The sequence below is a fragment of the Gastrolobium bilobum genome, unplaced genomic scaffold (assembly GCF_033153095.1).
Source record: "Gastrolobium bilobum isolate Gb01-03AN ecotype WA unplaced genomic scaffold, APGP_CSIRO_Gbil_v1 utg5255, whole genome shotgun sequence".
Taxonomy (NCBI): Eukaryota; Viridiplantae; Streptophyta; class Magnoliopsida; order Fabales; family Fabaceae; genus Gastrolobium; species Gastrolobium bilobum.
This window is the reverse complement of record NW_026898528.1, coordinates 347,272-364,596: the sequence shown is the minus strand read 5'-3', so window position 1 is coordinate 364,596 and position 17,325 is coordinate 347,272. Positions and strand designations below refer to the sequence as shown.

General features: G+C 33.6%; 2 protein-coding genes across 4 annotated transcripts; one reads left to right on the top strand and one right to left on the bottom strand.

The window, feature by feature from the left end:
• Positions 1–3,904: 3,904 nt before the first annotated feature.
• On the top strand, positions 3,905–6,107 carry LOC133317144 (protein IQ-DOMAIN 6). The gene is made up of 5 exons (XM_061518974.1): positions 3,905–4,094; positions 4,201–4,452; positions 4,690–4,917; positions 5,008–5,121; positions 5,205–6,107. The coding sequence occupies exons 1-5, from the start codon at positions 4,026–4,028 to the stop codon at positions 5,847–5,849; spliced, it is 1,308 nt and encodes a 435-aa protein (XP_061374958.1). The 5' UTR covers positions 3,905–4,025; the 3' UTR covers positions 5,850–6,107.
• A 172-nt stretch (positions 6,108–6,279) lies between these two features.
• On the bottom strand, positions 6,280–13,371 carry LOC133317146 (cytochrome P450 711A1). Of its 3 annotated transcripts, XM_061518978.1 has the most exons (6): positions 13,062–13,371; positions 8,286–8,438; positions 7,599–7,828; positions 7,027–7,556; positions 6,830–6,925; positions 6,280–6,703 (listed from the first exon to the last, which is right to left on the bottom strand). In XM_061518978.1, the coding sequence occupies exons 1-6, from the start codon at positions 13,301–13,303 to the stop codon at positions 6,362–6,364; spliced, it is 1,593 nt and encodes a 530-aa protein (XP_061374962.1). In that variant the 5' UTR covers positions 13,304–13,371; the 3' UTR covers positions 6,280–6,361. The 3 variants fall into 3 exon arrangements, with proteins under 3 accessions (XP_061374962.1, XP_061374960.1, XP_061374963.1); XM_061518976.1 differs by having other exon boundaries at positions 7,027–7,828; XM_061518979.1 differs by lacking the exon at positions 13,062–13,371 and adding an exon at positions 12,149–12,264 and having other exon boundaries at positions 7,027–7,828.
• Between the last annotated feature and the right edge of the window lie 3,954 nt (positions 13,372–17,325).

The window sequence follows — 17,325 nt, the reverse complement described above, 5'->3', positions numbered from 1 at the left end:
TCACTACCAAAATTTTCCACTACCAACTTACTACCTATCTAATCACCATTAGATTAACATTTTATCTCTCTTCAAAAACTTTTTAACATTCTCTCTCTTTGATCCAATGGTGATGTGATGGGTAGTAAGTTAGTAATGAGAGTTTTTGGTAGTTAGAATATCCCCACTCTTATTTATGTGTACAAACATTTTGAAACCTTTGAACACAGATGTTTGTGCTCGGATTAAGAGAGAGAAGACAAGGAGGAAATTAAATTTTTAAAATTTGAAAACTTGTTTGGTGGAAGTGAATTTAACTTGTCCGTTTGGATGAATTTTTTTAGTCAAAAACTGTTTTTTTTAGAAGAAAAAAAAAAGAACGCTTCCACAATAAAGCCTGTTTAATATCTACTTTAAAAAAAAACAAAAATCATAGAAAAAGAAGAAGTTAAAAGTCAAATATTTTTTTTTTAAATTAAATAACTTTAATTTTTATAAAAAGCACTTTTAAAATAAACAAGACATAAAATTAGTTTTTTTAATAAACCTATCCGAAAGGGCCCTTTGATTAGAAAATTTGTATTTATAATACATTTACTTTTTATTGTTTACTGTCCACTATCATACAATCAGACAAGGTTTGATATATACCTTTATGGTCGGACTCAAAATTTCTCAAGTGAAAATATTACTGTTTTGGACCACTTAAATGGTCATAACTTTCTCTCTCCACTGCATAACATGTAATAAGTATCTCATTTTACCATTCTTTCCCAACTTCCCTTCATTACATATAACCTACGAAGTATCGACACTTCAAAAGTTCTAAGATGTCGTGTCCGACACTTTCCGACTCTCATCGATACTCCGACTCTTTCCGTCACTCCAATACTTGTTGCAAAAGACTCAAAAAAAGTTCAAAAGTTACGTTACGTTGCATTTTGAGTTTCCACTATTAGATTCGTTAAATTACGATTACGATGTTATTGATTTTAATACAAACATTTGAGATATCTTATATTTTTTTGCAAAATTGATGGATATTATAAGTTTAGCTTTATTTTTTTGTTAAATTATTTAATACTAAATATAATATACACTTCATAAATTAAAAATACTATGTAATATCAAAACGTGTCCTAACGTGTCAAAATTTAACATTTTTTAGAATTAACGTGTCGGAGTGTCGTATCCCGTGTCCCGTGTCGGTGCAACATAACATATAACCACCAATTAAGCATAGCATAACCTCATTAAATCACCTGCAAAACCACTTACTATGTGCACAACCTCTCCTAATTGTTAGTGCACTTCATTTATATATGGTTCCCTACTTCAAAGGATGAAAGGGGATTCTTCAACATCTACAAGGCTTACCACCATGGCTATTCAGTGAGCATATGACTCACAGATATATCCCTTATAGTGATTTCATTGGACTTTGGCATTAGATGCTGGATTTTTCATTGACAGCAATCTCTACTATAAGTTTCATAGATATAATTACTAGCTATCCAACTAAACATTGATGTTCATCTATGAACATTTATGTTTCAAGATCTTAAAAAAAAAATCCAAATTACAATAATTAGATTAACATTACATTTTAATTCAAAACTAATATTAGAATTGCAAATTTTCTTATTTTTGTTTAATTTTAACGTAAAAGTTCATTAGTTACACTATGATATTTAGTTAAATAAATAAAAATAAAAATTAATATTGTTTATTTAATTATTGTATTGAGAAAAAGACAAGTGGGGAAGACAGGTTGTGGTGCCCAGTTGGTGGTTTTGGATACCCAATGAATAGACAATTCGAGACTCCTCATTCATTGACGATCTGTCTCTAATTTTCCTTATTTCCTCGGACACGCTCGTCTCTACATAATGTCTTTTTGCAACTTTTCTTTGACAATTGATACGCGGAATGTTGACCTCTGCCTTGCACCTTTTTTTTTGTTTTTATTTCTGTTCTGCCTTTTTCATATCTTCAAATGTGGGCTTTTGCCAGTTGCCATCACATTTTTTCACCTTCTCACGAGCAAATTCAAAAATAAAAAAAGGTTGTTATATTTTACCATATTTATAAAATAATGGGACATTTAAATATTATTAGTGATAATGGATTTATAAATTTATGTATGTTATGTGCCTCAATTAATTCTTATGTAAATAACGTTAAACCGAAAACAAGAAAAATATCACTTTTGAGGTGGCCTATAGGCTATAGAAGTGAAATCATAAGGTGTTAGAAGAAGTTACACAGTTTCAAATTGACTTTTCAATTTCATGCAGGCAATCAAACATGCGCTAAAATAATAAATAAAATACTCAATGTAGCATTTGATTATAATATTTAAGTTCTATCCTATCAGTATCACTTTCTCTCGGTGCATTGCAGTGTCTTTGGATTCCCAAGAACCGTGCACTGCGTTGTTGCGGTTGCAGATATGAATGCTCTCCACTATTCTCGAAAAAAACAGAGGATAGAAATTACTGGTCGTCTCAGTTTGAATTACAAATCCCTGCTAATGCGATAAAAAAAGTAGGAGCCAAATTGTACATTTTTTCAGATTTTCTATTACTTTATTTGTTGAAGTTGTCGCTGATCCGTGCAGTATCCATGGGAATGCTCCTCAAGACCAAATATAAAAACCAATGCCCTCTTTATATATTATTAGTGGGGCGACCTCGACATAAGGTAGTCCAATCCATGCCAAAATTTAAACTTGGTTTCTCTACTTCTCACTTTTTCGGTCCCTGAAATCTTAACTATAATATTAATTTTAATATATATATATATAATAAATAATTAGTTGGAACAATTTTGATGTAGGAATCCGAGGACATATTGCAAGTGTCCGAAACCAATTTTATTTTGAAACAAATAAATAGTAGACGAAATCAAGTAGGTCAAAGTGGCCAAGTTTATTTATTTTTCGAAATTCTGTCCCATTAATAATAAAGTTTGAAGAAGATGGTTATGGCATTGGCGGGGCAGATGCCTCTGTTTTTGGACAACAGTACTACCATCGTGTACTGAATATTGAATATGACGGTAGTTTAAAATAAAATCATATATTTAAAAAAATACATTCTTATAATATTAAAAAATTCTTTTCTTGAAAAAACATATCAACTAATATGTTATATTCTTATTGGTGAATTATACCTACGCTAGTATTATATATTTTTTACTGTTGTTGTGAGATAGATTCCTTGTCTGTTAGCATTTCTCTCTCTGTCTTTTATTTGTCAGTACCCAACACTTTTTTCAGTACTACTCTAGACATCAAATCAAAGGCTTCGTGCCTTTTTATAACCCCAAAGGTAGTGGGACCTACCTACCTCCGTCAAAATGCAAAGGCATGCCCCCCGAACGTGAACGTGGCAGTGTTCCAATGCAAAGGAATTATAGGGAGAGTCATTATTTTGTCACGTTTGGACAAAATAATTATCAGACTGTCACGTCAACATTAAATTTTGTCAAAATATCACGCGGTATAATCGCTACACAGTGCAGTGAATTATGCATGCAAGTAATTCGCTATACAGTGTAGCGAAATATGCCACGTCAGAATATACAGAACCAAAAATGTCACATGTAGTAAATTTTGCAAAATTTGACATGTGACATTTTTGGTTCTGTGCATTCTCACCATATTTCGCTACACTGTGTAGCGAATTATTTGCATGCATAATTCACTACAGTGTAACGAATTATGCCGGATAGTATTTTAGCAAAATTTATTGTTAAGCTAACAATCTGATAATTTTTTTTTTGTACATTTTCGTCACTGTTCCGGAATCATCCATCTTGCGGGACCAACAACCTCAACCCCTCCCTTTGTCCGTTGCACCTTTTGAATTTCAAATCTCGGAACGCCAACTTACATCTCTCACCACATAACCATAACCCACCCACAACCTCTCTCTTTCTCTCTCTCCCCCCAACATTTGCCTCTCTTACTTGACACTTCATTCAAAGAGCAAGAAGGTTTCTTGCTGCTACTCTCACTATCCTGAAGCAAACCAGCAACACTGATGGGTGCCTCAGGAAAATGGGTAAAAGCATTAATAGGACTCAAGAAGCCCGAAAAGCATGCTGAACATGTAAGTTAGTTTAACTAGTTATATATATATACACACACCATAGAATCCAAGTTTTTGTTTTTTTGTTTTTTGTTTTCATGAGTTTGTTTTGTTCATGTGTGCGTAGGCGAAGGAGGGGGGTAAGAGCAAGAAGTGGAAGTTATGGAGGAGTTCATCGGGTTCAGGGGATATGAGTTCGTGGAAGGGTTTCAAAGGAAACCACAAAGCAGCTTCTGAGGGTTCTGATTCTCCACCAGTAGTGGCAGATGCTTATACCGCAGCAGTGGCAACTGTGGTTCGAGCTCCACCTAAGGATTTTAGACTAGTCAGGCAAGAATGGGCAGCAATTAGAATCCAAACTGCTTTCCGCGCCTTCTTGGTAACATCACATTTCCTCTTTCTCTCTTATTCAATTTTCGTCAACAAAGATTCTTCCTTTTTATGTCTAAAATTATTAGTCAGATGATACTAAAAGCTAAGCTTTGTTGAGTTAGTTGGAATTAAGACTTGATCTAAACCAAGTAGAAGAATGCTTGACTAAATGTCGTAATGAACTTATTGGTGGAACTACTATGTTCGTAAATTGTAATAATGAAGCATTTTGGGATACTTGAAGGCAAGAAGGGCTTTGAGGGCATTGAAGGGAGTGGTGAGGCTTCAAGCTCTTGTGAGGGGTAGACAGGTGAGGAAGCAGGCTGCGGTGACATTAAGGTGCATGCAGGCCTTGGTTCGTGTTCAAGCTCGAGTAAGAGCTCGTCGTGTGAGGATGTCCATAGAAGGGCAAGCTGTGCAGAACATGCTTAATGAGAGACGCACCAAGCTTGATCTTTTGAAGGAAGCTGAGGTAATCCTATAATAAATTAACCTTCCAAACTTGTTGTTCCAAGTTTTTAATTTCAGTTAACGTGAAAGAAAGATATTTGCGAATCTGCAGGAAGGGTGGTGTGATAGCAGAGGAACATTGGAAGATGTTAAAGCAAAAATACAAACGAGGCAAGAAGGAGCTTTCAAGAGAGAGAGAGCAATTGCATACTCTCTTGCTCAGAAGGTAAGTAACAAAGTACAAACTTTACCAATTTTTTTTTTTTTTTCAGCTTAAGAAAGATGTTTTAAGATTTTTTATATTTTCAGCAATGGAGATCAACCCCAAGCTCTAATTCACGAATAAATCACGAGGTTGACAAAGCTAACTGGGGATGGAGTTGGTTGGAACGTTGGATGGCAGCTAAACCCTGGGAGAGTAGATTGATGGAACAATCTCAGGCTGAAGGCTTAGATAAAACACCACCTCCAAAGAAATTTGGGGAAACCATTGTAAGCTCTAATTCAAAACCTTGCTTGATCAAAATCAAGAAAAACAACGTCACAACAAGGGTTTCTGCTAAGCCTCCACATATTGGGCAAGCTACTCGCTCATCCTCAAGTCCTAGTTCTGAATTCCGGTATGATGAGAGTTCTGCATCATCTTCTATTTGTACATCTACAACACCAATGTCTGGGAATACTTGGGACAGGACCGAGGATGGTAGTAACACTAGACCGAATTACATGAACCTGACTCAGTCAACTAAGGCAAAGCAAAAAACAAGTAATCAACAAATGTACAACAGAGCTCAAAGGCAACAGTCCATGGATGAGTTTCAATTTCTCAAAAGGGCTGCGGTTTTCTCTAATGGGGATTCCAAAAGCACTGCTGGTTCTGATCCTTCAATCAACTTTTCTAGACCACTTCACCCACCAACTCACTTGGACAAGAGCTCATTGAGACCAAGATGAGTGGGACTGAGCTCAGCCTACGTTGTTTGAGGGAAGCTCAACATCTATATGTATTTATTTATTTTTTTCCAAGAAGTTCAACATCTTGTTGTTCCTTGCACTTTAATTGAGTTAGCTAGCTAGCTAGCTAGAAGTAGCTTATGTGCTTGATACTACTTGAAGGGTCTGCATTTGTATAATTGTTCATTTGTGGGTATTGATATTAATCAGCACTGAGAGCTTATCTGGATAAATCATCAATTTTAAGCAAGACCTAAACTACATGGGGAAAAACCCCTACATTCAAACGGATTTTGTCATCTGATTTTGTTATTCTTCTCCTATAATGCCATTCATAATCTTGAAGGAAGAGTGTCCAACAGATATTTTTAAAGCCAAAAATAGTGATAATATCTCTTTCATTAACTTAAATTCAATGTCTATGACACGATTGTTCATTCTTGGATCTCAGCACACTTAGTATTTCTAATATAATTTATAATCCCAACGTCTAACTTCTGAAAACGCTTTACTTAGCAACTCCTCTCTGTTCTTGCTATGGCTCTGAGCTTGACACCATGCTTGAAGTTGAGGACTATGCCATAATCGAGTTCTACGGGATTCTCCATATTAGGTGAATGCCGAAACAAGTATCTCCGGTATAAATGAATCAGAGAAAGCTTTATCTCTTGTAGGGTAAATTTCTGACCAATGCAAGCCCGAGGACCAATTCCAAACGGTATGTAAGCATAAGGATGCCTTCGTTTCATTTCTTCACAGTTGGGGTCAAACCTCTCTGGTTTGAACTTTTCTGGTTCTGGAAAGTTTCTTGGATCTTTTGCTAGAACTCCAAGGGCTAACCAGACCCAAGTCCCCTGCTTATAAAAAACTACATCAGTGAAGGCATAAGTAAAACCTCCTTCATATTATGACTTGTGAAGAATATACCAAAACAGAAAGTCCTGAATATATCATGCAAGCAGAGACAGATGTTTTTTTACCTTTGGGAGAAGGTATCCTCCAATCTCTACTTCATTTGATGTTTCTCTTGCAACTAATGGGGAGACAGTGTAAAACCTCATCCCCTCTTTAATCAACTGCATTAATTAAAATAGAGCATACAAAAGTATAATATATCTAGTTATATGCTTGACTCTTGCAACTTCAAACTTGACTGAGTTTTTTCAGTTCAACTAACCTGATCAAGATAAGGAAACTTGTCATGAAGATCTTGAGAAGTGGGTGTATGATCTACAGGACCAAACCCATCAATCTCTTCAAGTAGCTTTTTCTCAACTTCTGGATGTCCAGCAACCAAATAGACAATGGAAGACAAAGTGAAGGCCGTGGTTGCTGACCCAGCAAGTAGATGCTCATAAGTAACAGCACTAATGCAATCAGGGGTGAAGACTTTTTCTGATAAGGCTTTTGATTCTTTGGCATTTAGTATGAGTGACAAGAAATCCTTTGAAGTTCGGTTCCTCTCTTTCATTCTATTTTCCACAATCTCATCAAGACGGCCACTTAGTTTCTGATTAGTACGCTCAATTTTCCAGTCCATGGTGCCTGGTATTCTCTTCAAAATCTGCCTAAATGGCTCCTGAAGTATTGGAACAAGTAGACCCACTATGATGGAGAAGGAACCAGATAAGTCCATCTTAAGTTGGGTTGTTGAGTAAATGTGTTGATTGATGAAATCTGATACTTCATTACTAGCACCTGCATCACCTACTTTGTTGTTACTGTTGTTAACACTATTGATTGAATCACTAACTGAATGAGGCTTAGAGAGGCCAAAGTTGACACCAAAGGCTGCCTCTCCAATCACATCAGTTGCCAGTCTGAGAGATATATCAGAGAAGATAATGTCTTCTTTTTGAGAGTCAAGATTTTGGGTCGCAGATTCTATGAATGACTGCATTGTAGGCACTAATCCGGATAAGTGTGATGGCTGGTACACCGACAATATTGTATTTCTCATGGTGGACCATTGTGAATCCCTGCACCTCAAAGTTGCAATAGACTGTTCAGCTTTTGTGAGTTGAAATTTGTATATCTATTGACTAGCATCAAAATATATGGTTCTGACTTCTGAATTTCACGACTTAATGATCAGTAAAAGGGAAAATGATTTTCAACTAAGTGGCTAGAACGATGAGAGAATTCAGCATCACACAGAAAATGAATTTCTCTCTCATTTTTCTTATAAAAAGAAGGTACAAAATAGAGGTGTAAAAAGAAAAAACAAAATTCAACAACGTTATGAAATTATTCCTTTACTTGTTTTTAAACACTTTTTTATGCTTACTTTTTGTGAAATAAGGAAGAGGGAAAATCTCATCCTTTAATTTTATGTTTTTCTCTTTTCTTTTATAAAAAAAAATTGTATAAATATAAAATTTAATTGGAGGAATAACAATTCTATTGTTGATAGTCAAAGGGTTACAATATGCATACCGGGTGAAGAAGAGGCCTTTTTGGTGAAGAGGGGAAGCAGAAATAGGAGAGGGAATACTTCGGTTTGGAATATCTTTAAATTTTTTTATGGAGACCTCTTTACAAAGCTCTGCATCTGCTATAATTATTAGTGGCTGTCTTCCCATATGAAATCTGCACCAATAAACAATAGGAACACCATTAACAACCGTAAACAGTGAAAATAATGGAAGAAAGAAACAACATAACTCCATACATAACACCCTCATTACTTTATAACTGACATAACTGACTCATTAATATTCTAACTGACAATATTCTAACTGACACAAGAAACTAAAAAACCAAAACTGCTAAAAAACGGACATTTAAAATTTATCCCAACAGAGGTGTCAAAATTGAACTTTGACAACGGTGTCAAAGGATCCTACCTATATATATATATATATATATATATATATATATATGGGGCAGGATATTCTTACACCGGTGTAAGAGTTATAAGTCTTATACTCAATTTTGACCATTGATCCACTTGTATCTAATGGCTCACATTACTAAAAAGATTGAGCTGTTAGATATAAGTGGAATCAACGGATAAAATTAAGAATGTAATTGGTGTAAAATGATCTGACCATATATATATATATATATATTGAGGGAATTATTCCTCCTCTATACGTAAGAGATCATGCTATAATCTTTGAGGGGATCATTTCTCCGCTGCATTAACCCCCATAACCTTTGAGGAGATAATTTTTTCTATACTTAATAAATATATCACTTATAAACATCATAATTTAGCAATATATGTACATGAATACGTGGAAGTTCATTTATCATTGTCAACTGTCAAGTACACTACGATTCTGTTCTCCTCATACTCAATATCATCCTATTCTTAATACCTTCCAAGGAATCTTGACTATTAAGTTGCCGGAAATAGATTGTTCTAATATGATAAAGTGTAACGTGCCGTATACATCCGGTTATTTATATTATATAAGTTCTCAATGATAGAATTAATTGAAAAAGGGGCAGTAGTTTTATCAACTTACATGTATTTTGATATAATAATAACTGAGATTGCATTTGAGTTTAAAATAGTCTGGAAATGTATGAAATTCACATCATATAATTCATGGTTTACATGTAATTATATTCATTGCGAGTGTGATGAAAAGGTGCATGAAAGTAAATTGATAGCAAGTGATTGCATGGTATGTGTTTTAACTATTGAAGTGTTGAAAATATAAGAATAAGCACCTTGATAGAACCAATTATGCAGAAACCTTGTTATTTCTGCTATAGGTTTTGTTCCAGTTTAGGTGGGAATAAGCATGTTGGAATCTGAATCCTTTGAGGGAGGGTTTTGTTGCGGCTATTCACTTTTGGCCCAGCAAGTTGAACCCTATATTACCGAGTCCACATCTGAAATCTTTAAAAGGACACTATGATGCTATAGAAACTCATTACTGGATAATTCTCCTTATCCCTACACTGCTGCCCACTGTACACTTATAGTGGGTGCAGCATGCCTAGTCTCAATAACTAGGCTTGTCTATGTGGTATAGCTCTTATGATTCTCTCTCCCATGCTTGAGAAGGATTTCTTCTCTAAATATCCTCTTTCCTAGAGGTATTCATCAACCAATCCAAACAGATTCAAACTACGGTGACCGAATCGAATAAACCGAAAACTGAAAAAAATAATCACAAATTTTAATTGGATTGGATCGGTTTTCATCAACCTATTCGAAAATCGATCCAATCCAAACCGATCCAATATATTAATTTCCCTCTACATACTTGGGCTTTTCTCTAATCATAACCCAAAAAATTTTAAACCTAAGACCCATTAACCCATCAACTAAACGCAAGAAAAAGATAAAACATTGTCACATCTCATCAACAAAATTTCATCTGTGTAGAGCTTCATATCTCATTGCCCAAAAAAAAACTATATTATCGTTTACTGATGCTTTTGTATTTCAATTTTTATTTTTTTTTACAAAGCCAATATATACAAAAGATGTTATTTGCACAATAATCATGAAACTAATTTTAAGATTTTCAAAAAATTGAAAATCGATCCAATCCAAACCGAAAAATATTGGATTGGATCGGATCGGATTTGAAAAAAAAAATCCCACCCGAATGGATGATTACATGATCAAATCGAAGGTATTGGATCAGATGATTTTTTCTTCCAAACCGATCCAATCCAGACCGCGAACACCCTTACTCTTCCCTTATGGAAGGGACATCTTCTTATCAATCTATGTTATATGTTGTTACTCTATAGTCTGTACAAATGTAGAGACACATAGTCATTTACACGGAACACCAATCAAAATGCCACTATTCACAAGGTTTTTTTACCTAAATGTCACGCGAACAGTGTTATTTCCCAATCTGCCACGGGGGCAAGTTCGCTACCCGGTGTAGCGAACTCGGTTTGCTGACGTGTCACATTTCTAGTGGATAACAAGTACCAAGTTAAAAAAAAGTATGGAGTTCGCTACATTGGGCAGCAAACTTGGTTAAAACCAAGTTCGCTACCCCGTGTAGCGAACTTGGTGTCCACTAGAAACATGACATGTCTGGAAACTGAGTTCGCTACACCGGGTAGCGAACTTGACCCCGCGGCAAATTGAAAAATAACATTATTCGCGTGGTATTTAGATAAAAAAACTTGATGAACAGTGACCAAATTTCAACCTATTCAGCACCATAGGAAGTTTCAACAGTATCTTAGTCTTTGTCATTGCTACTATGAGCATCTCTATATCAAGTACTATACCCTCAAACATTTATGGCTCTACCAAAGCACCAACACTTAAGGTTTCATAAACCATTCAACATTGGTATAAGATTCGAATTTTTTTCGAAAATTATTCAAATCCCTCCTCAGAAATTGAAATTTGAACTATCGTATCTCGTTCAAATTAACTTTGTTCCTGATTTTTTTATTGGAGTTCCATTAAAATGTGTTATTTGTAAAACTAAATAAAAAATAAAAATAAAAATAAATATTTTGGAATGGCAATTGCGCTTAAAACCATGATAGTGTAAGCAATCGGATGCACATTTCGGGTTAAGAGGTTATGTAGTATTTATCAATATAATACAATTTTAAAAAATTATTAAATTATTAAATTAACAATTTATAAATTATTTATTAATTTGATACAGTTTAATCCTATTAGCCTAACTTGGGAGGCCGGGGTGTCACAATATCATGTGAGTCTCTCGATGGACCCATCAGCAAGACTGCTACATGGGACTATTTACTTAGTAAAATAAATTGTGTATTTACTCAAGTAAATGTCGAAAAATAATGAATACAAATAATTGTTTATAAATCATTTTAATTGATTCATTTTATAATTATAGATAAAAAATTTGTATTTATGAGATCAATTACGGGTGATTGATCTTATAATTATGAGTAATTAATTTTAAATTTATGTAATTGATTCCATGTTCAAGGATGATTCATCACAAACTGGGCTCTAAGTCAAAAAGAGTGATTCTCACTTCACATAAATTAAATATAGAATCGACCCCATAAATACAAAATTAATTACTTATAATTACAAGGTCAATCACATAAATAAATCACTCATAAATTGATCCCATAAATATAAAATTAACCACTCATAATTATATAATTGATCGCCCATAAATATAAAATTAATCACTCATTACTTGACTCATAAATAAATAATTAATTACTAATAAATACATAATCAATCAACTATAATGATTGATTCTCATTATTAATTGATATGTGATTATCCCCTACACTTAACTTGCATTATATTAACTATTCGTCAGAATTTACTTGACTAATTTATTCATTTATTTAAATAAATAACTTACAGTTATTTAGCGGATCTAAAATTAGCAGGATGTACCAAATTCCTTTGGCACAGGTGGTAAGGAGCCTGGACTCCTTAATCAGAGGTCTCGAGTTCGAGTGAAAGAAAGGATTTGGGAGGGCCGCCCCCGAAAGATCCGACAATGTTCGAAAGGGGATTAGTCTTCGGTTACGGCTGGAGGATGTCCTTGAGTTCACTCAACAAAAAAAAAAAAAAGATTAGCAGGATGTTACATGTTGCATCCTGATATAGTGGACTAGTGGAGTAAGCTGGATCAAATAATATTAAATTGGTAAATAATTTTTCGACTATGTTATTTTAAATAAAAATTTTATACTGGTCAAATGCCCATTAATAACTTAGCTTGGAATTCCGAAGTGTTTTATTGTTACCAAAATATATATAAAATTAAAGGGTACTCAAACTCAACTATAATTTATGAGCAGTTGAGCACCAGTGTATCCTTGAAAGAGATGGCAATCAAATGAGATTGTTAGGGAAGGAGAATTCGAACCAGCATAGAAGAGAGAATGAATATTTATCAACAAAGACTTAATTAAAAGCATACAATACTACTGCTCTGGTGCTGGGTCCCTTTTCAGTTTTTTTATTTTATTTTAAATTTATTTATGGAAGCTACCAGGCGATTTGGATTATAAAATAATAAATTGTATTCAATTTATGTCTTGGCACAGAGACAGTGACCCACTTCACATTTCACGAGTCAAAAATTAGCCCCCATCATGATTCGGCTTTAAGGTCACCCCCCAAAAGGAGTTCGAGGCTTTTGAATAGCTAGCTATATACAAGACCCATATCCTATCAACACTAACAGCGTTTTGCTTCCCAATCAAATGAAAGGGGAATAAAAGGAGAATAAGTAAAACAAATCATCAAAATGGAAGGTAACTAACCTGTAGATTGGACCATATTGCTTTGCAAGGACTGAGAACACATCAGGACCATACTTAGCCAGCAAGGGAAGGTGTCCTACCAGCGGCAGAGATTTTGGGCCTGGAACCTTCCTTACACCCCAATACGGCCCATACAGATAAACAAACAATCCCCCTATTAACGCCACCAGGGTGAACATTATTGTTGAAGCATAAGGGACACTTGGAATTGGAAACGGCCATTCCAAATCCATCAACACCATTTTTATTTTTACTTGTAAAACAGTATTGGAATGTATAAATTATCAAAGATAAGAGACGGAGACTTTGGTTATTGAAATAGAATAGAAAATGAGGGGTGGTGGAAGGCTCTAGAGTCTAGATTGAGGCTTATATTAAGGAATTGGAGGTACCAAGAACTCTCTTTTGTCCGTATATGAATGATGACATGAGCGAATTAGATACCCTTGTACCCAATCCATTCCCTTCATTCATTGTATTTATTATATAATCAAACCAATACTTAATTTAAAAAAAATTCTGGTTTTCACGGGAAGGCAAAAATAATGGGGTATTATGAGTCCTTCTTTTCAATTGAAAGATACCTTTGTACCCAGCTCGTGCATGTGTTGTGGACTTGTGGGTGTGTGGGTGGGTATATGTGCACGTTTACCAGAATCGGGACAGAGAGTCACAACCCACTATGCATCCTATTCCTGTACCCAGGCAGGAAAATGAGGCGTGCAAGTCATATTTAATCACGAGAGCGATAGATCAGTGAGGAAGATAATAATGATAATAATTTTTTTTTTTTGGATAAATAACATTTATCCTCTACGGAAGATAATCTTGTTCAGGCTTTAAATATTTATATCATTGTGAAACTAACTCTCTTACAAATGATTTTTTATATGGGCTTTATTAGTTTCATTTCACATAAGATAATTATCTTATGTTATAGAGAGAAAATATGTGAGTTTTACAATTATAAGAAAAAAAAATGTATCGAAATGAAAGAGCACGAGAGAAGTTATCTTATGTAAAAAGAGGGAAATATTTTTCTTTTATATTCACATTAACTTAAATCCAAAACCTTGTTTAGATAAAATTAAGCATATACCATTTGAACCTTTAGTATAATAATTTTATTCTTAGCCTGAAAGAACAAGGACAATTAAGAATCACCACGAACCCTCTTCTACTTTGGCCGTGTTGATCAGCATTTATGCTTTGTATTTGCTGAGGAATCAACGAATGCTCTTTGAATATACTTTATAAACAGTTACAATAATAATTTATTATGTCCTAGTCCTCCCTCGTATCCATTGTCCACTACTACAAAAATATTATAAAATTTTAAGCAAGAGACGTGTTCTTCCCGTTATTCAATATATAACTATATCTGTAGACATCATATCGAAGATGGCGAAGGAAAGAGAGGGAAACAATCTGATTTAATTAATCATATTTTGCTACCTTCTACCTTTAAAATAAAATCTGGATTAATCAATTATCCGCAATATTTTGTGCTCTACTTTGGTGGGAGATAACTTTTTTTTGTATATAATAGTGACGTGAATTTCAAATTCAATTATTATTTTTCTCCAAATTATCTAAACCTCTAACTTATAAAGCAAAGACTGCAAGGTTACTCATGACATCCATTGTCAAGGATACGTATTGGTGCTAATACGGCTTAAGTGTCAAATTTCTATTAGACAATCGCGTAAAACTATGGATACATAACAGTAATGTTAGATTCACCAAATCTTTTACGCATGAATCGCACAGATTTTAAATTAGTGGATGAAAATTTTTTGTCATTCATTTCTTACACTACTTAAAAACTTTTGAATCATTAATTTTTCTCGTGTGATTCTTAGGTAAAACATTTTTGTGTAACTTAACAAGATTCATATACATAATCATAATTATATATGTTCTTCGATTATCCTAATGAAAGAACATAATGTGTAGAAACTCTATGTGGAGTATTGGAAGGTTGATACGGCACTCTCTACTCTATATTAGAGGAGAAAACATATATTTTCCCTCTCACAAAATTCTTTCCAAATGATATTTTTATTTTGAGAGTATAAAGAGCTTCATAAACATTCATTGAGATTATATACACAAATCCATGAATCTTTAGCTCATTCTTGCAATAAAATCATATTTGAAGGTTATCAAGCACCCCAGAAGCTTGGTGGTTGAAAGGTTTCTAAACACCCGTGAAGCTTAGTGGATTGTAAGATTTCCAAGCAACTAGAAGCTTGAAAGTTATAGAGGTTTGTGAAGTATCCGTGGAACTTGGCCTATAGTGGAAAATTGTTGAATGGTAGGGGTGTTCGCGGTCTGGATTGGATCGGTTTTGGAAGCAAAACTCATCCGATCCAATCCTTTCGGTTTAGATTTTTTTTCAAATCCGATCTGATCCAATCCAATTTTTTTCGGTTTGGATTGGATCAGTTTTCGGTTTTTTGAATATCATAAAATTAGTTTCATGTTTATTGTGCAAATAACATCTTTTGTATATATTGGCTTTGTAAATTTATTTTTTTTGAAATACAAAAATATCAGTAAACAATACTATAGTTGATGAGACGTGACTAAGTTTTTTCTTGGTTTAATTGATGAGTTAATGGATCTTGGATTTAGAAATTTTTGGACTATAGTTGGGGAAAGGACCAAGTAGGTAGAGGAGAATTAATATATTGGATCGGTTTGGATTGGATCGGTTTTCATCAACCCATCCGAAAACCGATCCAATCCAATTAAAATTTGCGATTTTTTTTCGGTTTTTGATTTTTCGATTTTCGGTTTATTCGGTTATCGGTTTTTCGGTTCGGTTTTCACGGTTTGAATCGGTTTGGATCGGTTGATGAACACCCCCTAATAGCTAGGTCACAAGTGGTGGGGACCAAAGCATGATAAATAGAGTTTGTATTTTCTCAACCCTCACATTTTATTTCTTGCACTTTGATTGCTTCTTTTTTTAGTACAGTTTGCTTCGTTAATATATAATATGTGCTAGCATAGATTATATCATTGTGGTATATTGTGTATTATGGATTACTTGAATATATTGATAAACTTCTCATATGTCAAAGTGTCTATAATAATGTTAATTTAGAACCACTAAGAGAGATTTTGCGAAAATTATGAAATACTCATTAACCCTCATTTTAAGTATGGAAGTCACACTCCTAATACTTTATTTTTTGAGTTTGGTTTAACTATAAATGTATCATTGTAAGTAGCAATGTGATACTAAACATGTTGATTTGGATGTATGATCATTGCCATAGTCACATGTGCCTTTTATAATTGTTATTTGTATGCGTCTTTTATATTTGTCGATTGTTGCATTTGAATATATCATTATTATATAAGTAGATGGTTGCTAAAGAAAAAATGACATTGCGTGATTTAAAGCATCTATGTTGTTCTTTATTGGTAGTGGATCCTCTTATATTAAAATTTCTCATGACTTGGTCATATGCAATTTTTGTGTCTGTATCTCTCTTTACATGCATTAAATAGGTGGGGTTCAATTATCATTAATGAGAAAAAAGATGGATACAAAAATTTCACAATACTTGATTATGTGAAACTTTAACATGAAAGAATCTATTCCCTCTATTGTCCTAATGGTTTAGTTTTTCTATTTTAGTTTTAATCTTAATTTTATCTATTTATTTTTAGTAAATTAAAAATTAATATTTGAAACAAATAAAAGATTAAAATAATCCATGAGCGGATCAATTTATTTTTCATAAAAATTAAAACATGTACACCGTCTAATCCTAATTTAAGTACATTACAAGAGTTTCTAAAAATATATCGGCATTATCCTATTTTTTATTTTTTTTTATAACGAGGCATTAAAACATTTTTTTTGGACAACAAATTCTAATGGATATTGAAAAGAATCCCTCTATTTACAATGATCATACAACTCATTAGCTTATTATAAGTTTCACATCATTTCTCACAACAAATCTTTTCATTCTTTTAACCATTGTTAGGAAAATATTTTTATAAAAATTCTAGTGTCTACTCTTTTATGAAATTTTTCTTTATTATTCACAGGGTTAAAATGCACATTCTAATTTCTAACCCAATATATAATAGTATTAAAGATAAACTTGAATTAAAAAAAAAAATTATAAAGCAAATCACAAGAAAACGAACTTTTCTTTGTAATATGAGTTCGTTTTTTCTGCAATTACTGCAGATAAATTATCTGCAATAAATGCAATGCGACGTTATTTTGGGATAAAAT